The sequence below is a fragment of the Chlamydotis macqueenii genome, chromosome Z (genome assembly GCF_036417535.1).
Source record: "Chlamydotis macqueenii isolate bChlMac1 chromosome Z, bChlMac1.mat, whole genome shotgun sequence".
NCBI classification, from domain to species: domain Eukaryota; kingdom Metazoa; phylum Chordata; class Aves; order Otidiformes; family Otididae; genus Chlamydotis; species Chlamydotis macqueenii.
In genome coordinates, this window is record NC_141593.1 from 43,886,083 (window position 1) to 43,910,704 (window position 24,622).

The following is a 24,622-nucleotide window of genomic DNA, read 5'->3' on the forward strand; positions in this document are numbered from 1 at the left end:
AATGGCAGCAACGAGGTACAGATTTATTCTCTCTGGCAAGAGGGGAAAAAAAGCTGACATCCTATAATCCAGTAATCCTGTGCTTGTTAGTGGTTTGGTTATATTTCTTTTACTTACACATTGAATGCTGTTTTCAGAGGTTTTCCCATCTCTAGCAAAGGCTCTGGACCTTGGAAGCTATTGTGGGAAAAGTAAAACCTAGTAACCTTTTCAATGAAGCTTCCACTGAAGTGAAAGACCATAGTCTGGAAAAGGTCTGCTCAGTGGGAGGAAGGGAAGGAACCCTTCAAATAAGGGGTAAGAAAACCCAACAAACCAACATTAAATAATAGCTTGCTTAAGAGAGGTGATGCTTAGAGGTGATGTTGGTGTGGAAGAGATGGACAAAAAGCACCTAGAAGCCTGAAACCAGGACAAATGTCACCTGTTGTGAGTACTAAATAGAGATTCAGCCCTAGCAGAATGGCATTTTAGGAAGAACCATGAAAGGTGAATCTCGTAAATGGCAGAACTCAAGCTTAGGAAGAAACATAACTGGGTCTGGAGAGAAACTATGTTTGAAGGAGGGATAATGAGGAGGCTGAGCCCCTTCCACTGAGTAGAAAACCAAGGAACTCTCCTGCCATCGTAAGAAAATGGTGTCAAACAGAAGGTAAAAGCAAGCTCACACTGATGAGAATGGATCTGCTTCACCATTTGCATAGCAATCACTTTCGATTTTCTTGCATTAATAGCTGCTGCCAAGGATAATCTTCTGTCTGCTCCCTCTGTCCTGTCAGGGAACAAGGTGTTTGGGATTCACCACTTTACCCTGTTTGTGGCATAACTGCTCTGTAGGAACTGGAGTAGTTGGAAGAGCTGGGAGTGGGGGTTGCTGGTGACACACAGAAGGGCTTTTTATCTGCTCTCCAGCAGAACCACTGCATGCTGCTGTACTGAGGGGTTGAAAACAGCAGCTGCTGCTTGGGCTGTCCGGTTTTGCCCCGATTCTTTAGCAGCCTTGTGGACTGGGACAGAGTTTGACAGGGAGGACATGGACCAGACGTGGAGCTGTTTAAAGGCCGGACTTGCTAGATGTCCTCCCCCAGTGCCCCTTGTCACAGTCCAACACTTAGACCAGGTTTTTTGGAGATATCCGATGGATGGATGGTGTCATGCTTAATACTAAATTTACTTACTTAAAGACAGTTGATGTCATACAGCATTTCTGATTTACAGTGATATAAACTATTCTGAAAACACAAGGCAAATATAAGTTACAGTTTGCAAAATACGGCAATTGTAATACATGGCTCAGTGACAATAGTGGTGTGATTCTCATTACTGGTCACCATGCAGTGTATCCCCAGTCACCAGGAAGGAACAGGAGGATTGATGCCAGCTCAAGCCCCTTCTCTCTCCAGAATTACTTTGGCTTTTGTCTGAGGCTTATACTCTGTGTATTCACTCTCCCCATGCCGGTCTGGGCAGCTCAGGGAGACAGTCACTCTCTTCTAAAGAACAGGGGGAGAAACATGTACACCACTAGCTGCTCCGCTTAGCTGCTGGTAGCCCTTTGTCTGAAACAAAGGCCACCCTCGGGCCCCATTTGTGTTGAGATGAGATGAAGTCATCTTTGCAGCAGCTGTGGTCCCTCACACCCTGCATCAGTTCCTGAACCTCACAAGCTCAGTATCCTTGCCCATCTCCTCTCAGCCTTACTCCATTTTCCGGGCTTCCTGGTCAGTCACACCCATGTGAAACCAACTCCAAAAACACAAATGCAAGAAAAATCAAACATCTCTTCCTTAACAAACTCACAGTTAGTTAAAATCTTTGGAACAAGTGAAACAGTACTTCTTGTCACACAGGCTCTGCGTAGGTTGTGCAAATTCTGCATTTTCTAATGTAGGTACAGTAACGGTGTACAGAAGTATTTGAGTTGGTCAGTATTTTTTTGCTGTTCTGTTTGCATTTTTTTTAAAGAATACTAAACTAGACCACCATCAACTCTTATGCGAAAAGAAGTGTTCCTGAAAAATTATTGATTACTTTTGAGAAACTTTCACTTTCACAGTAAGTATTGAAGTATATGCCTGTTCCAAAAACTGAGTACTATAGGATCACAGAGGAAACAAATTAACTAGAGCTTCTTCTGTGTTTTTTACTGGGTAACAGTATCCAACAATTCAAATACTATTGCTTTCCAGAGTCCCCTGAAATGTAAAGCCAGAAGTTCTCTATTTTTGAAATTAGAAAAGTGTAGGTTTTAAAGATTTGTGCTTTAATTAGAGGTTTTCAGGCAGCTGACATTCTTGCATTATTTTTCAGAGCACATACGAGTCAGTGTGGTACAGATATGAGAGGTTTGTGCTGATTTTCTTTTAGAATGCTAGAAATAAAAGTGAGAAAAAACCCTTTTGATTATTATTTTTAATTTTACACAATTCATGTTTACAGTTCTCACTATTCAGTATTTTGTATAAAATCAAATACAATATGCAGTATTTTAAAATGAGACACAAATGCATATTGAACTACTTAATATTACAAGATAATATGAAGCTTTATCTTAAAAATACCTTCAGCAAAATAAACTCCCATTCTGTCAATCCAAGTTAAAAAAATATGATTAGAAATATACAATTTAAAAATAATCAGGATGAACAGTACTGATTAGTCAAGAAATTTTAGATCTTGATAGTCTGTACATGAGTTTATGCAAGACAAACAGTCTGCAAATCATTAATATAAAAACTGCAGTGCAACAAACTGGTGGACATCATGTTTTTCTTTTTTTTTTTTCCATTTTAATGCAGGAGTCTCTACAAATCTTTTTTTTTGTTGTTGTTGTTTTAAATCAGCAGCACTTCTGTTGTCATACTGGGGCAAAAAGACAAAGTCTGGGTTAACATCTGAGTTAAGTTATTGATGCTGTAATGAAAGCTAGAAGTTTGACCAGAGATATTACAGCTTTTAAGTATGTTGCATACTCTTGAAAAACAGATCAAGGGAGAATCCATCTGTTATGTATTTGAAAGAGGGGAAAGAATTTCTAAGGAAAAACTCCTAACTGATGACAGCAGAAATCATTTCCTTCAGCTGCTCTGGGGTACAATGGTGATCCAGCTGCTGCTACACATTCCATTTTGGCACATAATGCTTCACAATTCAAAAAAGGTTTAGAAACCAAGGACTCCCTCACCCATGCCCACTTTTCTTTCTTGTACTTAAGACAGCTTTGGTATGGTATGATAAAAATGCTAGACAAAATTCAGAGGAACAAACTAAGCCATACAATTAGATGGGACACAATGAGGTAATGAGTTAGTTTTCCATATAAGGCTGTTTTGAGAGTTCAGATGTAAAATCCCTTTGACATTTATGTGTTTCTCACTAAAATACTAGGTGGTGGAAGGGATAGCTTGAAACACATTCATGCCAAGCATGCAGTTTTGGTTTAGCTAGAGTTGCTATTGTGTGTGTTTGTGCACTTTTTCAATGCACATTTACTTCTGGTGAACCTGAAAGTGCTAATGGCTCTGCTGGTTACTTTAAAAAAGGCAAATTCCAGTTTGGAATTTGGAAGGAGTGTGAAATAGACCGATTATTTTTAGGTTAAAAACAAAGATGCTAGAAGAGCAAGCTCAGCTGAGAAGGGCAAAGCCAAACACAATAAATATTACTAAATCTTTGCTGTTTTGACTCTCACCCTCCCACCTCACTAGTTTCATCCCTTCTGCCTTCCCAAATGCAATGTACCTGCTATTGTGGCTACCTGTACTTCAGGTTTTGTGGAAGTGGCTTACTTTTTTTTTAAAAAAAAAAAAGAAAATAAGACAAATTTTAATCGCTGTATCAGGGTCAATTCTGTCCCTCTCTTTTGGGTGCTTTTCACATTGAAGAAAACAGTGGTGAGTGTCTGAGACTCAATGGTTCTTTATTTTGCATCATACTAGCCTCTTCTGTTTTTTTTTTATTTATTATATTTGCAGATTTTGACTATCTAAACTCATGGATGCTACCTGTAAGCTTACTTACACTTGACATCCTGCTTTCCCTCCAACTCATGATGCTTTTGCCATAAAATGTTTTCAAGACAATGTATGGTTATTCATATTGGCATTCAAAAATCACTAGCCTTACAGAAATCTTAATTTTTAATTTAAAAGAATGTAGACTGAAACTAGTCACTGAACCTGCCCATTTACATTCATAAAAAGAAAATTATCCCCATTGCAGAGGTATCTTTAAAAACTTCAGTTATTCCACTGCTTACATTTCAGATCTCTTCAACTTTCTACTGTAAGAGTCACTAAATCAACAGATAAATGTATCATATTTAAGGCTATGTGGTAACAGTCCTCGTCTGAGGGATAGGCAGCTATAAACTTCAGTTGGCAGACAAGGGTACATCACTGCAAAAACAGCTTTGAGGTTTCATAATGTGAAAAGTGGTGGGAAAAAACGCTGCCAGTGTTTGAAGACAGTCTTGTAGTGGATGAAAATTCCAGTCTCAGATAGATTCCTCTAAAAATTACACTGCTTTTTAACAGAGGTAAGCTGTAGTTTTTAAGGTGTTAATTAGATGTTAAAAACTATACCTGCCCCTGAGTTCCACTACCAATCTCAGTTTTACAGCAAGCTTATTTTCCCTTTTTTTTGTGTGCTGCACTCATTAAGTGTCTCAAAGCTAAAAAACAGTGACACCCACATGTTATCAAGTATACCAATAAAACCTGGGAAAAATTCTTACCTTTTAGATTTGGTAATCTAAAGTTTTACCTAAAAGACTTGAAGATAGGAAAAGAAACAGTAATGATACTTCAATATGACAGCACTGCTTTAAATGGTAAGCTGTTTTTCCTCCCCCTTAAAATCATACCAGATTTAAAGCAATTACAACTAGTTAAGAGAGCCACTGGTTGTGAACAACTAGAAGTCCATTACTATTAAAAACAAGTGAATAGCTTATAGTTAGTTTTTTTTCAAAATACACAAACCACACAACCTTTGAAAATAAAGCACTCTTTGGTGGACAATAGTTACTTTGTGTACTCAATACTGCGGCTTCATAAAAAACTTCATACAAAATAAGAAAGAATAGCCAATTAACACAGGAGAGTACCAATACTATAAGAAAAAAGCTTTTGTAGTTGATTTTCAGTCTCAAGTGGAGACTTGAGCCCAGTCTGAATGGACAACACAGATTTATATATTTAAAAGCTCCCACCATTTTTTAATTTCTGGTGGTCAGCAGCTAAGTGATTGCCATCACAATTTATACACATGCATCATACATACTAGCAAGCCCTCTTTACAATAGAGAGCTTAAGTATTTACACCTGAGTCTAAATGTACATAGATTTTGTTGGTTTTGTTTGAGGGAGTGTTAGCACATTAGGTAAGTGTCTACCAAGCACATTGACAGGTCATTTTATTCTACAAGTACAGAAGAGATTCTTCTCTTTCACTTTTGCTGAAAAATGAAGTCAAAGTAATCTTCCTTCAATTGCATCAAGTCCCCTCCAGTCACATCCCCTTCACTCCTGAATATCCTCTTCAACACTGGTTGCTTATTTGAAATTTAACGCAATACTGTTCTAGTCCTTTGGACGGATTGGCCGCTGAAATAAAACATATTTGAAGAAAACAGTTAAATATGTACTCAGTATGTATTTAAAGCAAACATTTCTGGCAAGGTAAAATGAGCAAACAATACTTCAAAGAAAGAAACAGAAGATAAGTCACTGCATTTAAGAATACAGCAATATTGGTTGCAAAGAAAGCATGGACTGGTCTGATCACAGACAATATGAAGAAAGGTTCTGTTCCATACAGAAAAGCAACAGAGGAGTCAAAGTACCATAATTTCATTAAGCGCATTTGCTGTAAAGCATTCCTTTTCTTTCTCTCCCTCTGAGGTATCAGACTGTAGGAAAAGTAGAAAGAATAGTAAAGAAACATTAATTTTATTAAAGCTAGATTTAGATTACATATAGACAAGCTCTAAAATGCTGCAGGTTGTTTTCAGTGTTTGAACAAGTGTGCAGAAGGCTGCTTTACAATTCCGAGCAAAGCAAAAGCATATGAGATTTTTAAAGCGTATTGCTGTTAGTTTTTATGATACACCTCTCTGGTTAAAAAAAGTAAACGAGTCTATACAAGACATTTCACACATTTTCCCCCATTACCAATTATTTTTTGTAATAACTTTATCTACATTCCCTTAAGCATCTTTACCTACTAAAATTCCTTCAGCACACAAGATTTCATTTCTAATCAGCTACTATGTACAAAATCCTAATTCTGTTATGTGTGGTTACACAGAAAAGACTTTTTCATTTGTGTCTTACTATGATTTAGTTGATTTGGATCTGATATATGCACCTTGTTAAAATACAAACACAAACTTCTCAGTAATTTACAAGGAAGATGTCTTAACTGGAGAAACAAGGGCATCCACAGAAAAAGACTGTGGATAGTGCTCTAGTAATGCTATTTCTTGCAGTTCAATATTATTTCAATCACAAGAGGTAATGTATTATGTCCACCAGTAGTGGTCTTTCGTAGATGGCAGCTCACATCTAGAGATGTTCTGCAAAGGAAACGCAGTGAATGTCATGAATAGGATTCAAATTCCCTGAATTCTCTTTGCAAAGCCAGAATAGTGTGGTTTAGCTGTAAAATGGCAGCTTTGGCGGAAACAACATTCTGAGGACATTCTATGATAGTGTCTCTGGAAGTCTGAAGGATGAAATGGCAAATGAATTACCCAGTTCTGCAGATTATACTGCATTAGGATGGGTCACCAATGTGATTTATCTACAGTAAGAATAGAGTAAAATGACCTAAAGCATCAACAAATGAGATTAATGTAATAATAATGCAAGATGTTTCTACTGGAATATATCAGACAAGAAAAAGAAAGAGAATAAGGGTACACAGTGATGTTGAAAGTTCAAAGAGGACAACAAGGTCTTGAAAAAGACAGATGTTGGTTAGGGCATGATCCCAATTTTATAATAATAATTATTCTCCTCTACCCTGCAATCCACTTGATCTGGAATAGGTCAATCAATTTGAGCACTATGAGATGATGCAAATTGCACAGACTTCAAGAAATTAAAAAAAAATTAAAAGAGACAAAAAAACCAAATGGATGCTTCAAAAAAAATGAGTGAGGTTTTGCCAAATACTACAGGAAAAAATAAAGGGACACATACAAGATCAACCACAAGGTACTTGCATTTTAAGCCCACTTATTTATACCAAAATACCCTTTAGAGGGACCAGCACCCAATTAGCCCTCTCAGATGGGAAGATAATTAAGAACCCCAGAACTATGACATAGCTATTTAAGACAAATTTGATTATTGGATCCAAGCATAAAGTGACTGAAATACTTTGACCTTGGAAGTTAGAAGAAAAGAAACAGTATACAGAACTAAATATTTAGGGTAGAAGTTTTAGAAAATCCATTAAAGTATGAAGTAGTTTATGAAGTTTTAGATCAACCTGATCCTTGGTCCTCAGAGTTATAAATCGGGTAATATACCTAAAGGATTTCTTTCAAAATAACAGTCTTCTGTCAACTCTTATTTTAAGGATGTTGTTTCCTCCTAAGGATATGTATTCTCATCTCACACAACAAAAGGTCAACTTGGAGGTGTATTTTCCAGGACCATCTCTGTTCAATTACACATATGCATGTGTACAGCTACCAAGAGTTGCAAGGAGCTTAAAACTGGAAGAGGCATGAATAAAAACAGCAGGCAGAATCCCATCAATCTGTTTGGACCAAAACTGACATGGTGAAAACAATGCAAAATGAAGCAAAAAACCAACCAAACAGAAAAACCTTGAGAAACAGTTCAGATTTTTAGTAAAACGTGATTTCATGAAAACGATATTATTTTTTAAACATATTGTTTTATGAATCAAAATGCAATTCATATAGCCACTGCTAAAAATTCTCTGACTAGCATTTACTGCAGTTTACTATTAGCTACTATTTCTGTTGCCTGATAGAGTGAATTTTTCATAACTTCTGTTACCTTCAAGGTAACAGGATGAGGAAGAGGAAAGAAAAGTTGTGGGGAAAAAGCTGCAGAACTTTGAATTTTCAGAAATACTTATAAATCAAGCTACATAACTACTTTTTCTGTTATTTGCTACCTGTTACTCTTGCTAACAAAAGTAGGTCTCTTCAGCACCTGACAGAAACATTCAAAAGTTTTTCACTATAACCACAAGATAAATTCTGCTCGATTGTAACCACTGGAAAATGCTTGGAAATGGTTTTAAGCTACACTCCCAGGCTCGACACTGTAACGACCTGGAGGGCTGCCGTAGAGGGGCATGAACACATGCACACACAAAGAAACATAGAAGTAGTGTGGCCATATGAATCTGGGTCAAAAGGCACTTACGGCCTTGCATAAACCGATCCGAATTTAAAACTTCATTAAGCTTTACCAAGCAGGTTCAGTTCCGATTATCAGTCATACTCTCAGTACAAAATCTTTAACAGTATACACACGCATTTTATACTCTTTGCCTCTCCCCTACTACTGCATTTCAGTTGTCCATCAAATTCCTCTTCGTTTTGACTTCATGTACTGATTCATAACTGACTTAATTCTGTGAACAACTTTTCCATCTCTTACTCCAGGCAGAAGTTTGGTTACTTAAGGCTTTTTTTTTTTGTTACCAAAATCCCTCACCTTCAGTAATTCTGAATTACAATGTAAATTTCTCAAAGCCGAAAGACTGAGCAACATAAACAAATTATGTAAGATTTACGGTTCCAGATATTCTCAGTACATGACATAAACTGTAAAATTGTTTCTCATTTCCCATTGCTAGGAGGAGTTGAATTGTGGCAGAAGCTCCTGTCAACAATGGGTACACCAGCCCAAAATATTTGCCTAGAGAACAGTTACTGGATCTGTAAAGAGGGTAACTCTCACCTTTTTAAACTGTTTTTTCTTGCAGCAGACCTGGTAGTTCTTTTAGTAATGTCTGTACTGTCAGAAATGCTAGGTTCAGAGGTTTTATTTTTCTGAACACTGGACTGCAGAATTACTCTGAAAAGAGTAGGAAAAAAGAAAGATTATATAATCTGAAAGTTTCTAGGAAAACACTGAATATTACAGTTGGAGAACAGCTAACAAATATTAGCTGGCTTTTCACTAATTCTGAAAAGCAAATTGTTCTGCCTGAAACACATCCTTCTCTTTATAGCAACCTTGTTATAATTATGATAATGCAAGTTGTTTTGTTAGAAGCACAGTCATTTGGTTGGTTGGTTTTTATTTTTTTGCTTTCAAAGAATGGATTAAATTAATGGTTTTGAATTCCCTGTTAGGTTTTCGGAAGACAAAAAGCTAAGAAATTGTATTTTAAATTATTGCAACAAAACAAGAGAAAATCTGAAGTATGCAACAAAAACATACGTTATTTTCCAGACTGACATAGAAAGAAATTCAGAAGAAAAACCCTCAGGTATTTCAATTTGTGAAGATCCAAGTCCAAATCTCCTGCAATTAACCACAAGACATGCCTTTCAAATACAGTAGCCTAGGAAAATCATTGCATATGCTGGCATTTTATGCTTACAGGGAATTACTACACCATACTCAAAACTCAGCTTTACATGCTGGTTGTGCTGAACTGCTTCTCTGAAAGACTTTAGAGCAACATACTGACTATTCCCTAAAGAGGCAGTTAAATTCTGGTGTTGGTTACATCAGTAACAAAAGAACTCCAGATTATGAAATGCAAACAACTATTTTTAGCCACCAGACAACCGGTTCGAAGGGAGATCAGGTCTTCTGTATCCCTAAATACTTGCAGTGAAATTATGATACTATAGAGACAAAAAGTGACAACTGGTCAATGGAGTCCACAGATATTTATTTGGTGCATAGTTTTATATATCTATTCCCTAGTCATGCCATCTGTGCAAGTTTCCAACTATGAAACTATGCATCATTTTAGAGATTCTGAGTAACTTAGCTATTACTGTTTTTCTTTCTCCTGCTGTTATTAGAGTCTAATTTTCAGTGGCTTCAATGAGTCCACCTGTGTCATCAGATTATTTTAGACTGAAAATCAAAACCTTAATTAAGTTGTATAACCTGCAGTCTGGTTGGTCAATACTCTGAAGAAACTGTTTTCAACAAATCCTGCTTATGAACATAAAATGTAACTTTTGGAGCAAAAGTGGACAGACATACATGGGAGAAAATATGAGTATTTTCATACTCATGTAACATATTCACCAAAAACAGATACGGAAAAAAGCCCGTATGCTTTCACTGTTTTATATGAGTTTGATACTAGAATTAGAATATGCATTGAGGTAACACAACTTCATCTAAAATAAATCCTTTACAGCAGTTAAGAGTGATCAGCAACCTTATTTACCACATACTTCTATGTTGTTTAGCAAACAGATGACTACAGATCCACAAAGCTCAAGTATTTTAAATTTCTACTTGAACAAATCTCTTAATATTTCAGACTTGCAAAATCCTCTCACTTGATTTGCAGAAGTCCAAACCAAACAGTCTTCTCTTCCTCCAAGATAAGATATAAGATTGTAATGGCAAGTACTATCAAAATGCAAAGCAAATTCTACTGTAAACAAAATACATGCAAAAATACAGAAGAATCAGTTATTCAAGAGGCTGAAAACAAAAACCAGATACCTTCAACATCATATCATGCTTCTGTACACAACACAAATTCTTCCACCAAAAATCTGTTTTCCTGGCATGTTTATGGTGAAAAGGTTCAAAACCTGGAAGTTCACTTTATAATTTCCATTATGCTTGTAAACAAGTTTTAACAAGTTCTAATATTAACATTATTTTCTCAGTGCCACAGCTGTCATACAACATGAACAACTTTGGGCTACTGCACTTTCAACTGATCTTTAAAAATGACACCAGTGGTGAAAAAAGACTTGCATTGTACCTTTTATCTGTGCCACTAGCTACCTTCATAAAGGTACAAAGCATGACCAAATCATGGCACATGCTGTTTTATCAGTGCTCATGCGGATAGAAATATGGAAAAATCATGTTTTGTCCTTAAATATATACAAATAGCGTATCTCTGTAGAAAATGCAGGTAATGTACATATAAAAGAAAGGAAAAGTTACTGGAACATGATCTAATGGTTTCTATTCTTTCTCTTATAGGTGTCCATTCTTTCCGGACAACAAAAGTTCAGAAAACAGGTCAGTATACACGGCTTAAAACCACATAGTTATCTAATATGAATTGAAGTGTTAATATACCATCTTGCACAAACACTTAAATATTAATCTTGCAACATATCGTAGGTTAAGTCCTTGCTTCCCATATAATTTCATTTCATCTGTGCAAAACAAAGCAAGAAAATAAGAGCTTCTAAATGGGAACATGATTCAAAAATACTCTCCATATATAATTGCACCTTAAAACTAAACCAACCACAACATCATCCTTTTAAGACTGCAGTGTCTACCAAAGTGGAGAGAGAGAAGAAGCTGACTTATGGGATCATCTCAGTGCCAGCTGTGAGCATGGCAGGACCTTTAACATCATCTGCTCTTCAGTAGATAGGTTATTTTTACAACACCATGATACACAACTTCACATGGCTACCCAAGAGTAAAAAATAATTTAAATCCCTGTGAACAAAACATTTATTGAACGATTAAACAGATATGTTCAAATTAGACTAAAATTCTAGAATTCCACCTCAAGGAAAACAGACGAGGTCCCATTTACACCACTGTCTGACACAGTGTTACAACTAAACAGCCACAGTTGCCTTCAGGCCCAGCAACTGTCAGCTTAGGAGCGGGAACAGTGCTCACAGCTTTTAATTAGAATGCTACTGCGTAACACATTTAAGGTAAGAGAAGAAACTATCTTTAATGCATGGAATTTTGATTTAAAACAATTAGACTAGCAGCCTCAGTTGATAGCAGGCTCAACAGATAAGTTTTATAATGGACATGAGATAAGGCCACAGTAGAGGAAATCCTCCAAAAATCTCTGCTCTAAAAAAAGTTGCAAACTATACTAGAGAAGGGTAAGAACCTCACAACACCTACCTTACCACTTTCTAACTGCTCATGTAAAATAGCATGTCAGGCTGTACGAACTTCCTGAAACACCAGGAGAAAGTGCATCTGATGTACACAAAGGTTTTCTAACTCAATGAAATATAATTAAAAAAAAAAAAAAGGCAAAAAAAAAGCAGAACATTTTCTGAACACAGGCTACAGGATGCTCTAATAGCCATGCTACTAAAATAGGTAATCCATAGATTGCAATAATTTTTCATCTCCAGTTAATTTGTAATGGAACCATCACTTGGTAGTTCTGACCCTAATATACTTCCCAAACACCACACTAGTTTATACACTAGTTTGTTATGCAAGCTAATATATTTGCCTTTACAAAAATCAAAAGCTGTTTAAATGGAAGTGTTTGGGTCAGTAGCACCATTTTTTAAATAGTTCACAACTTTTTTTCACCATTTAACTCAGAGTGGGGTGAGGGGACAGGTATACCACGAGGACACAGAAGCCCAAACCCCATAACCCAAAACAAAATCCACAAAACCCGAAATGCCAGCAAGGTAATGTATCTTGGAGAGAAATCAATCCATACAACAAGCTTTTTTAAAAGAAAAATGACTACACTATCCTAGGAAGGAATGAGGGGAAGAGAGGTTACACAGGAGCATGTCTTCTCTGACCTCTGATGGACATTTTATTCTTGCCAAGGCTACCTGTTTTATGAGGTCTGTCAAATGCAATATTGCTTTCTTTTTCATCACTTCATAACTGTTAGGAAAACAGGCCTGAGACCTCTACCACCGTTCCAAGTCATTGACAGGCAACAAGTGAATGATACTCTTCAGCCTACAGGGCTCCACTCTACAGGACTGCCACAACAGCCCGGAGAGATTCACAATCCTGATTAATAATTTGATCTCTTAAAACACAACGGACATTAGCTACAAAATGGAGAGAATGTTAGTCCAGCTTTTAAGAAACCCTTAAGCGGTTTCTCTTCCCGGACATAAACCAACATTGTACGATTGTCAATCCTGGAAATGAGGCAAGAGCAACAGTAAGCCAATTGCTTGCTTAGTGACACATTTACCAACATCAAACAGTCTTTTCTCTTTCCCTCTAGCAAGGGAATTTTTCGACAGAACACAGAAACTGTAAGAGAAAGAAAAGGTGACAGTTGAGTGGAACTGATCTCACAGCACAGGAAAACAAAGGACAGATTGTTTCATTTTTTTTAATCAGTGTTTTAAGTTTAGCTTTTTAGCCTGTGTTTAGAAATCTGAAGTCTGACTTCTGGAAAACACTGAGACAAGAGCTACTGCTACATTCAGTGTAAAACTTCGGAAACAAGCCTCTCAGGTATGTTCTTTGACAAAGTTAAGTACCAATGGAAAAAACAAAACCAGCTAAAGTGATCTTTAGGTTTTTTTTTTGTCCAAAAGAATAGATTAAGATGACCTCAGTTAAGGCTAGTAGGATAAATAAGTTGTCCACGAGTCCCTCAGTTCTCATTCTTTAGTTATTAAGTCATTTACTTTAACAGAAAGAGTCTCATGCTTTTCAAAAGCACGGACAAAGTTGCAAGGCCAAAGGTAAGAAGGACAGAAACTCTTAACATTAATGTTCTGCCAGGAAAGGATGTCTTTTCTTACTTAGTACTCTGGTGTAAAACACTTTTTCCGATCTACTTTTTCTCTGAGAGCACCAAAGTTCCAAGCATCCACCCAAAGTTACCATTTGGCTTTGAGGGTGGCAGTGGGGCAGCTCCAGGGAGACATGGCAGTAAGCAAAAAGTTCCTGGCTTGGGCTTTGGGCTTCCTTTGGGCTTCCTGGCACTTCTGTGTGCTGCTGAAGTTTTCTTTGTCCAAAGGATGGAAGTTGTTGTTTGATGAAAACATTGCACCTTTTAAAGTAGAAGTGAAGCACAGCAATCCCCGCAGCCACTCCGAATAAAGCAGAGTGGGGAAAGAGTGAAAACTGTCCTCAAGGAACTAGTATATTTTTAATGCTTTACTCAGCTCCTGATTCCAAGTAACAGAAAAAAAAAAAAAAGGTATTTAACTAGTCTCACAAAGTTCTATTAAAAAAATAACTGAAAACAAAAGAAGATGAAACTAGATTGGCTGGATAAACAAACGAGCCTTGACCTAATACTGCAACTTGCCTCCTCTTCCATTATGTTAAAAAGGAAAAAAAGTCTGATTTTACCGCCTCTTACAGCATACAATACTATAATCTCTTAGTGGAAAAAAAAAACACCTACTGACATTTCTAACAAATTGTAATTCCTGGCATTTCATGTGAGTGAAAACATCCTTTGGGAAACTAAGCTCCTTTGCAAGTTTATGAATTTCAAAGTAAGACAGGAGCTAACATCTTTCTTCTTTTGCAATATGCAAAGGATAGGATCATATTTTAAAGCAGTACTTTTTCCTTTTTTCAAATACAGTTTTGCTTATTTGCAGGAGCATGCAGAAAAGAAGGGCTTCAAAATTATAAATTATGCTAATTATAAAAAGCTCTGCACCTTTTTGCATTGCAAGCCAGCCACAAAAATTACTCAGTTATTCTAAATAATATATGCAAAAATACAACAAAGCCAGAGCAGTGAAATTTACTCTTGCAGCAAAGCCAGTAAAGAAACATGACATGAAAACATGCATTTATGAAACATACTAGACAGAAAGCGTGAGCTATTGTAGAGAAATGGAATGGGACACTTACACAGTGGCTCTCTCTCAGGGGGTCCTGATGGTTACTATGTTCTTAAACCATCTAGACAGAATAGCAGGCTCGGCACAAGGGAGCCACATACAATCCACCAGATGACAATGCTACACAGTGCAGACACCAGCATAGCTAGGAGCCATCTAAAAAAGGGGTTGGAGGGGGAGGAAAAGATGAACAAAAATTCAAAAGCAAAAGCTATTGCTGCATTTTAGCTTGTTTCAAGTTCTTTAAAAGCATATTGCTCTATAACCTTTGCCAGGCATTTTCTTACTTTCTACAACTGTAAGAATTCATGCAACTATATATTGCCAAAAGTAGTATCCACATGTTGCTGGAACAAAGCAGACTTCGTGAAATCCTCACTAAAGTCACCTACTCCAACAGTAAGTTGCTATCACTCTTTTGAAAGTAAGTGCACGCTGGAGCAGTAAATCTTGTGCAAAGCTTTTGACACTGTCCCGCATGACATCCTTCTCTCTAAACTAGAGAGGCATGGGTTTGATGGATGGACCACTCGGTGGATAAGGAGTTGGCTGGATGGCCGCACTCAGAGTGGTGGTCAACAGCTCGATGTCCAAGAGGAGACCGGTCATGAGTGGTGTCCCTCAAGGGTCCGTGTTGGGCCCGGCCCTGTTCAACATCTTTGTCGGCGACATGGACAGTGGGATAGAGTGCGCCCTCAGCAAGTTCGCCGATGACACCAAGTTGTGTGGTGCCGTCGACACGCTGGAAGGGAGGGATGCCATCCAGAGGGACCTTGACAGGCTGGAGAGGTGGGCCTGTGCCAACCTCATGAAGTTCAACCAGGCCAAGTGCAAGGTCCTGCACCTGGGTCATGGCAATCCCAGGCACAAATACAGGCTGGGCGGAGAATGGATTGAGACCAGCCCTGAGGAGAAGGACTTGGGAGTGCTGGTGGACGAGAAGCTTCAACATGAGGCGGCAATGTGCTCTTGTGGCCCAGAAGGCCAACTGCATCCTGGGCTGCATCAAGAGGAGCGTGGCCAGCAGGTCGAGGGAGGTGATTCTGCTCCTGTACTCTGCCCTGGTGAGACCCCACCTGGAGTACTGTGTCCAGTTCTGGAGCCCCCAACATAAGCAGGACAGGGACCAGTTGGAGAAGGTCCAGAGGAGGGCCACAAAGATGATCAGAGGGCTGGAGCACCTTTCCTATGAGGACAGGCTGAGAGAGTTGGTGCTGTTCAGCCTGGAGAAGAGGAGGCTCTGGGGGGACCTTATAGCGGTCTTCCGGTACCTCAAGGGGGCCTACGAGAATGATGGGGAGAGGCTGTTCAGTAGGGCCTGTTGTGATAGGACAAGGGGTAATGGTTTTAAAATAGAGAGAGGTAGATTCAGATCGGATATTAGGAAAAAATTATTTACAATGAGGGTTGTAGAACACTGGAACAGGTTGCCGAGAGAGGTGGTGGATGCCCCATCCCTGGAAACGTTCAAGGCCAGGCTGGATGAGGCTCTGAGCAACCTGATCTAGTCGGGGATGTCCCTGCTCCTTGCAGAGGGGCTGGACTAGATGACCTTTGAGGGTCCCTTCCAACTCTAACCATTCTATGATTCTATAATTCTCTCACCACTTGCTGCCATTCTTAAGTCATTTGATCAGCCTGTATTCATACAGCCTACTTCGCATCAAGTGTTTTAATACTAAAACATTACATCAGAGCCAGATCAGTTTGTAGGAACAAACAGTTGATGTGAACACCCAGATGACCAGGTATATTACCTTCCTCTATACGAAGCAACAAGAACTAATTCAGAATCCTTTGCCAAAGGTGCAGAATACTGCTAATTAAAACATATACAAAGCATACAGATTTTATGCAACTAGCTTCAATAAACATTAACAAATGTTATACACAAATCCATTGCAACTGAAACATAAGCAAAGCCTCTAGCTGTCAAAGACTGTAATTGTCTCACCTTCTTGGTCTTCTTACTTTGCTTTTTTTTTTTCTTTTCTGTGAAATAAAACTACACAGATGATTTAGAAGCTTCTTTTTGTTTGCTTATATAAAATTAATCAATTTTACTGCAAGATTAATTATTTTTAACAGTTTGAACTTAAAGGGAAAAAGACTGACACCTCTTCTAGTATGGAAGACTTCTGACTCAGATAGAGCAGCTAAATATTCCCAGTGATATTTTGTTTTAATAACAGTATCACAAAGAATGTAAGAAGTTATACCAAATTATTTCAGTAACAGCTGCAAACCATACAAATAACTCAGGGGTACAGGAGGAGGGAAATTCCAGCTCCCTGTGCGACAATGCACACTATTAAAACCAGCTATAAGCTTGAGATCAATTATTTTAACTCTACAGAAGTACAAGCTAACTAGTTTTAATTAGAACAGCCATGTTGCAGAATGCTTCATGAATGGAATAATATTTTAAAATTAGATAGGCTTTCTGCTATTCAAACAATGGCTCTGAATAGATTATCATATCATCCACATTTATTCTATACAATAAACGAGATCTTTCACAACCTCTATTACAGGAATTAAAGTACCCTTTATACAAATATGTTATGAAGTGGAAACTAAGGCAGTACTTGCCTCAGTAACTAACGTGCAAGGTAGCTGGTTTTTGCTGTGCTATTTGAGGTAACCGATGTGATGTGTTTTGGTGTTTTTTAATGTCAGTTGGGTATAGGCTTTGTTCTGAATCTGTTGTTTCTTATATGATTGCTTGTGTAAATGATGAGCATGAATTAAAAGAAAAGCTTTTAAAACAAAAGCAGAATTCATACATAGCATGTGTGAGAGTTTTCAAAGACCTTTTTCTTTACCTTAGAATCACAGAATAGTTTGGGTTGCAAGGGACCTTTAAAGGTCATCTAGTCCAACCCCTCTGCAAGAAGCAGGGACATCTCCAACTGGATCAGGTTGCTCAGAGCCCCATCCAACCTGGCCTTGAATGTTCCCAGGGATGAGGCACCTACCACCTCCCTGGGCAACCTCATCCAGGGTTCCACCACTCTCATTGTAAAAAATGTCTTCCTTGTATCTAGTCTAAATCTACCTCTTTCTACTTTAAAAACCGTTACCCCTCATCCTATCACAACAGGCCTTGCTAAACCATTTCTCCCCATTTTTCTTATAAGCCCCCTTAAGGTACTGCAAGTCTGCTATAAGGTCTCCCCAGAGCTACCTTTTCTCCAGACTGAATAGTCCCAACTCTCTCAGCCTGTCCTCACAGGAGAGGACAGAGTGCTCCAGCCCTCTGATCATCTTCGTGGCCCTCCTCTGAACTTACTCCAACTGCTCTATGTTCTTCTTATGCTGGGGGCTCCAGAGCTGGATGCAGTACTCCAGGTGAGGTCTCACCAGAGCAGAGTAGAGGGGCAGAATCACCTCCCTTGACCTCCTGACCATCCTCCTTTTGATGCAGCTCAGGATGCGGTTGGCTTTCTGGGCTGCATGTGCACATTGCTGGCTCATGTTGAAGCTTCTCCACAACCAACACCCTCAAGTCCTTCTCCTCAGAGCTGCTCACAATCCATTCTTCACCCAGCCTGTATTTGTGCTTGGGATTGCCCTGACCCACATGCAGGACCTTGTACTTGGCCTTGTTGAACTTCATGATGCTTTCATGGGCCCACCTTTCCAGCCTGTCAAAGTGCTCTCTCGCCCTCAGCACATTCTTAGTACGTCTCACTTTTTCTAGAAGTCTGATCACATTATTTGGTCTTAAAAAAAAAAAATAAAAAGAAAATTTAAAAACAGGCCAGCAGCTAGCAGCATCATCCTCTACAGAAAGACACCACAACAAAAGACAAGTTGCCTTTAGTCTAGGACTCAGGTGCTGTGTTATTTGCAAAAATCTAACAGCCCGGGGTCACTACTCCATTCCTAGTAATCAAATGAGATCCAGATACATCTTGCATTCTTTTGCAGCCTGTTTAAGGGCAGACAGAAAGTTGTTCTACCTACAGTTGCTACAAGCTACAACAGATGCAAAGATGACTATGAACTTTCTTTTACAGGTCGTGTTTCAGTATTTGACTAAAATAACGACACTAGAATACCAGGTTCCCTGACAGAAATGCACCCCTTTTGAATTTATTTACTGAAACAGAGCCACTCCTTCCCTTCCAGATCTACCAGCCATTATCCCAAAGCCTACAGGATTTAAGGAAAGTTCCTCTCCAAGGCAGAGGAAATGAAAGGAAGGTAAAGATTCTTCTTTCAACTCTTCTTCTTAGGTATCTGACTTTACTTCAAAAAACAGCATGTACCTTACTTCAGCCATCAAACACCACCACACGGTGTCATACTCTTCTCTTATACCACCACAGGAAAGAAAAGGGAATGCTTGTGATTAAACTAAAGTGTTCAGAAATACCGTGGGAGCTTGTAAAGTGCAGACTACTGGAACCAAAAACAATGCAGAAAACTAGAAATTGAGTAATACAGTTCTTTAACCAAGTTCTCCTGCCTTCTTAGTGCTGATCAAGTCTTCAGAGAAACAGAGAATCTCATGTTTATTTTAAATAAGTAAAAGCAGCCTTGGCAACAAACTTTTGGGGGCAAAGGGAAATACACATAAAGGAGAGGGAAAAATTATTTCTGACATTTACACGTTCAGAACCTGACTTACTTTAGTGGAGACGCAGTTGGAGCTTTTGCTTGCCTCCTACTTTTCAGTGCACGAAGCTTATCCCCTTGTGTCACACAGTTTGTTTCATCTTCATCACTATACTGTATAAGTGGAGGCCAGGAAGGGACAAATAAAGATTAAAACACAGACAGATATTTAAGGATTAACCTTATCTTAAATCTTAAAGCTAGAATATCCCAACAGGAAAGTTTGCCAGCATAAAAGCAAAGGAAATTCACTTGTATAAATACAATTCTGTTATTTCCACTTTCCTGTTTGCTGCTTTTAAACCTGTAAACCTTTAAGTGGTGTCATGAATTACATGCATCAGAATGTTGTCTGTCTTTAAAACATTATCAAAACATTCAATATTATCAAATCTTTGCTTAGGTACAGTACAATCTTCACTCAGCTACAGCATGTCCCTCTTTCACTTGCCTTTTTAAGACAAGCAGTACTGTTTTTTCAAAAGCAGCATCAAATGGTATTACAGAAGTTGCAATCACTTAGAAACTAAAAAGAGCCCAAAATCTTTCATGCCTTTCCTTCAAACACAGACAACTAAGTAATACACAATCCAAAACAAAATCACAGTGGCTTTTAATTGCAAATCATGAGTACTTTTTTTGCTCTAGTATTCATTACTGAAGTATGACAACAATGCTCCTGCTTCACCAGTGTAGTGCACTTCATTTTTCATTCCTGTCCCCAACTTCCCTCCCCTGCCGCCAGCATCCCTTGATACAAATAGGGCAAACAGAAAAAGAATTTGATTAACATAGTTTTACTGTACCCACAGGTTTGTCCAGAACCTGAGAGATTCTCAACAGCAGTTACAACTTTTACAAGATCACAATATTCAGACGGTTACCAGTTCAGTGTCCCTTTGGATGGTTCTCCTGTTTCTTGTGTCATTAATTGAAATATCATCTACTCCTGACAGAATTCTTGTTACAGCAATTTTACGGTTTCCTTTCAACTTTGCACGGAAAATATCTCCTTCTGTCCAAAGTTCTGCCTGTTTGCTATCATAACATGGAAAAAAATAGCCAAAACCACCACAAATTAACATCAAAGATTATTAAGCGTACAGTAAAAGAAGAAGAAGACATCTAGATCTATTTTTTAAATCATTTATAGTCAATGTACTTACTCCATCAGGAAGTGCTGTTGTGGTCCAATTACTGAACCAGGTCTATTTATTCTAATCCAGGCAATAGTTTCAGCAGCTGTCATCCGAAAATGCTTCATAATGTAACAGGCAATAAGTGTGCCAGTTCGCCCAAGACCCGCTGTGTGAGATAAAAGAATGGCTTCTTTTATATACCCATCTTTAACTGGAATCTGCTGTAGCTACAGGCATTGTAACTTAGATGAATAGTTACTTGCCTAGTTTATAAAACAAACCTGTTACTGATCAAACCTGGCAAGTACAACTCACCTTTTGAACTTTTTTTTTCCACATACAAGGTTACTAACAAGGTTAAAAGGTTGTTCACACGTTTTTTGAGTGAGGTAACCTTCCAAAGCCAGCGACTTTACAAACGTCTGTAAGTCTATCTATATTTACCTGCGTATCTATGAACATGTCTATAGGTATGAGATTGTTTTTATAAAAGGGATAAAACACCTGGCATTTTTTCAAAAATCTCAAAGTACCTTCTTGCAAATTGATCATACATTGCACTGAAACCAGTTGGTCTTCCAGTCCCTCTAACTAATTTCTTACTTTAGTTCCCAAGGAAGAGACAAATTTTGCAATAAGCAAGTCTGAGTACTAGCCAGCTCAGGCAATAAGTACTCCAGAATGAGGAACCGTCTTTGCAACGGCCCTCAAAACAGTTCTATTTACCCCGGGAAATGAGAAGGAAAGGAGGACAGCTCCAGCTAAATGGCTCCTCTCCACTGGCTGTAAATGTCAAACACGCATGACCTTCTCTCATTTAACAAGTGACTGATCAACACCAGTGTACAATCTTCAGTATAGCCCAACATCCAAGACAACCACGCAGCACTTTCCATGCCTTGCCTAGCTTTAAGAACAGGCTACATATAGCATTCTACTCTTTCTCAAGAGTAAGAGCAGGATAAAGAACATAAGGCAGTCTAGACACCATTAGTATGATAAACATCAAAGAATAACTTAATTTGAATGAAAACAAAGCACTCGTATGCAGGCATAATCAATTCAGTGATACACTTGAATTTCTCACTTCAGTGGAGAGTAAGAGTATGCACTTGCTCCCCAATAGTCAAGATGAAGTTTTTAACAATTCTTCCACTTCACAGTGTAATTCTGTTAAACCTGCAGAAAATGGATGGCAAATCCAGGAACAAAAAGGCAGCCTTTGCAGGTTGCAGGCAAAAGGGCTAAGAAAAGGCCTTTCTCCTTCAGTCATGGCATTATCAGATACGCTAGTAAGGTAAAGTTTGTGGAGAACAAATGTCTGATAGACTATTAAAAATGGTGTAGAGAAGGGAACATAGTTCCTCTAAAAGCACAGAAAATTGTCTCTTTATAATAGGTGCACTGGGCATGCTCTGAATATCCTCAGCAGTCTAACTCTGGAGGAACAGATATTCAGAGCATGCCCAATGTAGCTATTGTAAAGAGTGTCTGAGGGATAAAAATTTCTGTGGTTCTGGAAGAATACTCATACTTTAAACGGAATCTCCTCAAAAAGCTGCATTGGTACTTTCAAAATTTTATGACTTGGTATATTTAGCCATATGTTCAGAAAGACCTATAAACCTTGCCAGGACTTCAAATTCCTGCTCAAAAGCACCCTCTGAAAGTGCTAACATTTTCTAGCAGAAAGAGCTGTTAATACTGGCAAGCTCACCTTCCCCAGCCTCATTCTTGGAAACAGCTGGGAAGATTTTTCTGAAACTTAAAAAAATTACAAGATGAAGAGCAGAATCATAGAATCATAGAATGGTTAGAGTTCGAAGGGACCTTCAAAGGTCATCTAGTCCAACCCCACTGCAAGGAGCAGGGACATCCCTGACTGGATCAGGTTGCTCAGAGCCTCATCCAGCCTGGCCTTGAACATTTCCGGGGATGGGGCATCCACCACCTCTCTCGGCAACCTGTTCCAGTGTTCTACAACCCTCATTGTAAATAATTTTTTCCTAATATCCGATCTGAATCTACCTCTCTCTATTTTAAAACCATTACCCCTCATCCTATCACAACAGGCCCTACTGAACAGCCTCTCCCCATCTTTCTCGTAGGCCCCCTTGAGGTATTGGAAGACCGCTATCAGGTCTCCCCGGAACCTCCTCTTCTCCAGGCTGAACAGCACCAACTCTCTCAGCCTGTCCTCATAGGAAAGGTGCTCCAGCCCTCTGATCATCTTTGTGGCCCTCCTCTGGACTTTCTCCAACTGGTCCATGTCCTTTTTATGTTGGAGGCTCCAGAACTGGACACAGTACTCCAGGTGGGGTCTCACCAGGGCAGAGTACAGGAGCAGAATCACCTCCCTTGACCTCCTGACCATCCTCCTCTTGATGCAGCCTAGGATGCGGTTGGCCTTCTGGGCTGCAAGGGTGCATACCCAACTCATGTTGAGCTTCTCGTCCACCAGCACTCCCAAGTCCTTCTCCTCAGGGCTGGTCTCAATCCATTCTCCGCCCAGCCTGTATTTGTGCCTGGGATTGCCATGACCCAGGTGCAGGACCTTGTACTTGGCCTGGTTGAACTTCATGAGGTTGGCACGGGCCCACCTCTCCAGTCTGTCAAGGTCCCTCTGGATGGCATCCCTCCCTTCCAGCGTGTCGACGGCACCACACAACTTGGTGTCATTGGCGAACTTGCTGACGGCGCACTCTATCCCACTGTCCATGTCGCCGACAAAGATGTTGAACAGGGCCGGGCCCAACACGGACCCCTGAGGGACACCACTCGTGACCGGTCTCCTCTTGGACATCGAGCTGTTAACCACCACTCTCTGAGTGCGGCCATCCAGCCAACTCCTTATCCACCGAGTGGTCCATCCATCAAACCCATGCCTCTCTAGTTTAGAGAGAAGGATGTCGTGCGGGACAGTGTCAAAAGCTTTGCACAAGTCCAAGCAGGTGATATCTGTTGCTCGTTCCTTGTCCACTGATGCCGTCACCCCATCATAGAAGGCCACCAAATTGGCCAGGCACAATCTGCCCTTGGTAAAGTCATGTTGGCTGTCACCAACCACCTCTTTGCTCTCCATGTGCCTTAGCATGGTTTCCAGGAGAATCTGCTCCATGACCTTGCCAGGCACAGAGGTGAGGGTGACCGGCCTGTAGTTGCCCGAAAGAAGAGAAGCATAACAAATATTTGTATTGAAAAGCTGCAGTTTGGCAGAGATGTTAATAACTAGATATAATGGAATTATAATGCAAAATACTTCAGCAACTGTAAGTATAAAAATAATTTGTAATACAAACAGTTTTTACACTATACCTTTGCAATGAACGGCTATAACACCTTCGGCGTTTTCACAAATATTTAGAAATGTTTTAACTATAGTATCACTAGGTGTGCTTCCATCAGCAAAGAAGAGGTCAAAATGCTCAAATCCAGCATCTGTAAATCGTTTGGCATCATACAGTTTTTTGTTGAGGCGTATTATAGTGGTGACCTTATGCTTCCTGAAGTATGGGAAATAAGCCTCTGGAGCATGTTGGGGATAACCTATTTGGAAAAAGAAGGGGAAAAAAAAACAAAAAAGAGAGTAAGACTCAAACTTCAGAAATAAACATAGATTTAAAAACAAGAGATGAAAACACTTTCAAAATAGAACTCATGTTCAACATAAAGAAATAGACTAACCGAAAATGGAATTTCAACATAAACACCTAGGTAAGATACAATTAAACCAAGCATTAAAATTTTACTGCCAGAGTTCTTATAAAAGAAAAAGAGCCAAGGAAAAAACACACTATTTGAGGAACAATTTTTAAAGCTTGTTCTTACTGATAACAATCAACTAAGAAAGCAGTGGGCTTGTGTCCCCCACCTCCTTTTTTAAGCATACCATTTTCAATTTTACTTCTTGAATGAGGTCCACTGAAGGCAATGAATTTGTTTGGTATTATCCAGTTAAAATCTCCATTTTCTGCTCTCTGTCAAGAGAAAATGCTTGGTTTATCATTATCCCTGTATTTTCAGGCTTTTCCTTATTGTTTCAAAATACATGCTAGATAGAAGTGATGCACCCTTTTTCCAAAGG

At 39.0% G+C, this 24,622-nt stretch overlaps 1 protein-coding gene across 4 annotated transcripts in view; it reads right to left on the bottom strand.

Annotated features, from left to right (window-relative positions):
* Nucleotides 1-3,811: 3,811 nt before the first annotated feature.
* The window catches only part of CDC14B (cell division cycle 14B), a 51,663-nt gene continuing 30,852 nt past the window's right edge, over nucleotides 3,812-24,622 (bottom strand). For 2 of the 4 annotated variants that reach the window (XM_086770747.1, XM_086770743.1), the window contains exons 8-14: nucleotides 24,428-24,515; nucleotides 23,854-24,084; nucleotides 20,566-20,704; nucleotides 20,284-20,437; nucleotides 19,413-19,513; nucleotides 8,952-9,068; nucleotides 3,812-5,606 (exon numbers count right to left, since the gene is read on the bottom strand). In XM_086770747.1, the coding sequence (XP_086626873.1) occupies nucleotides 5,567-5,606; nucleotides 8,952-9,068; nucleotides 19,413-19,513; nucleotides 20,284-20,437; nucleotides 20,566-20,704; nucleotides 23,854-24,084; nucleotides 24,428-24,515 (870 nt within the window). In that variant the 3' untranslated portion in view covers nucleotides 3,812-5,566. Of the gene's footprint in view, nucleotides 5,607-8,951; nucleotides 9,069-14,799; nucleotides 14,933-19,412; nucleotides 19,514-20,283; nucleotides 20,438-20,565; nucleotides 20,705-23,853; nucleotides 24,085-24,427; nucleotides 24,516-24,622 lie in introns of those variants that run through there. The other 2 variants (XM_086770746.1, XM_086770745.1) reach the window with 2 other exon arrangements.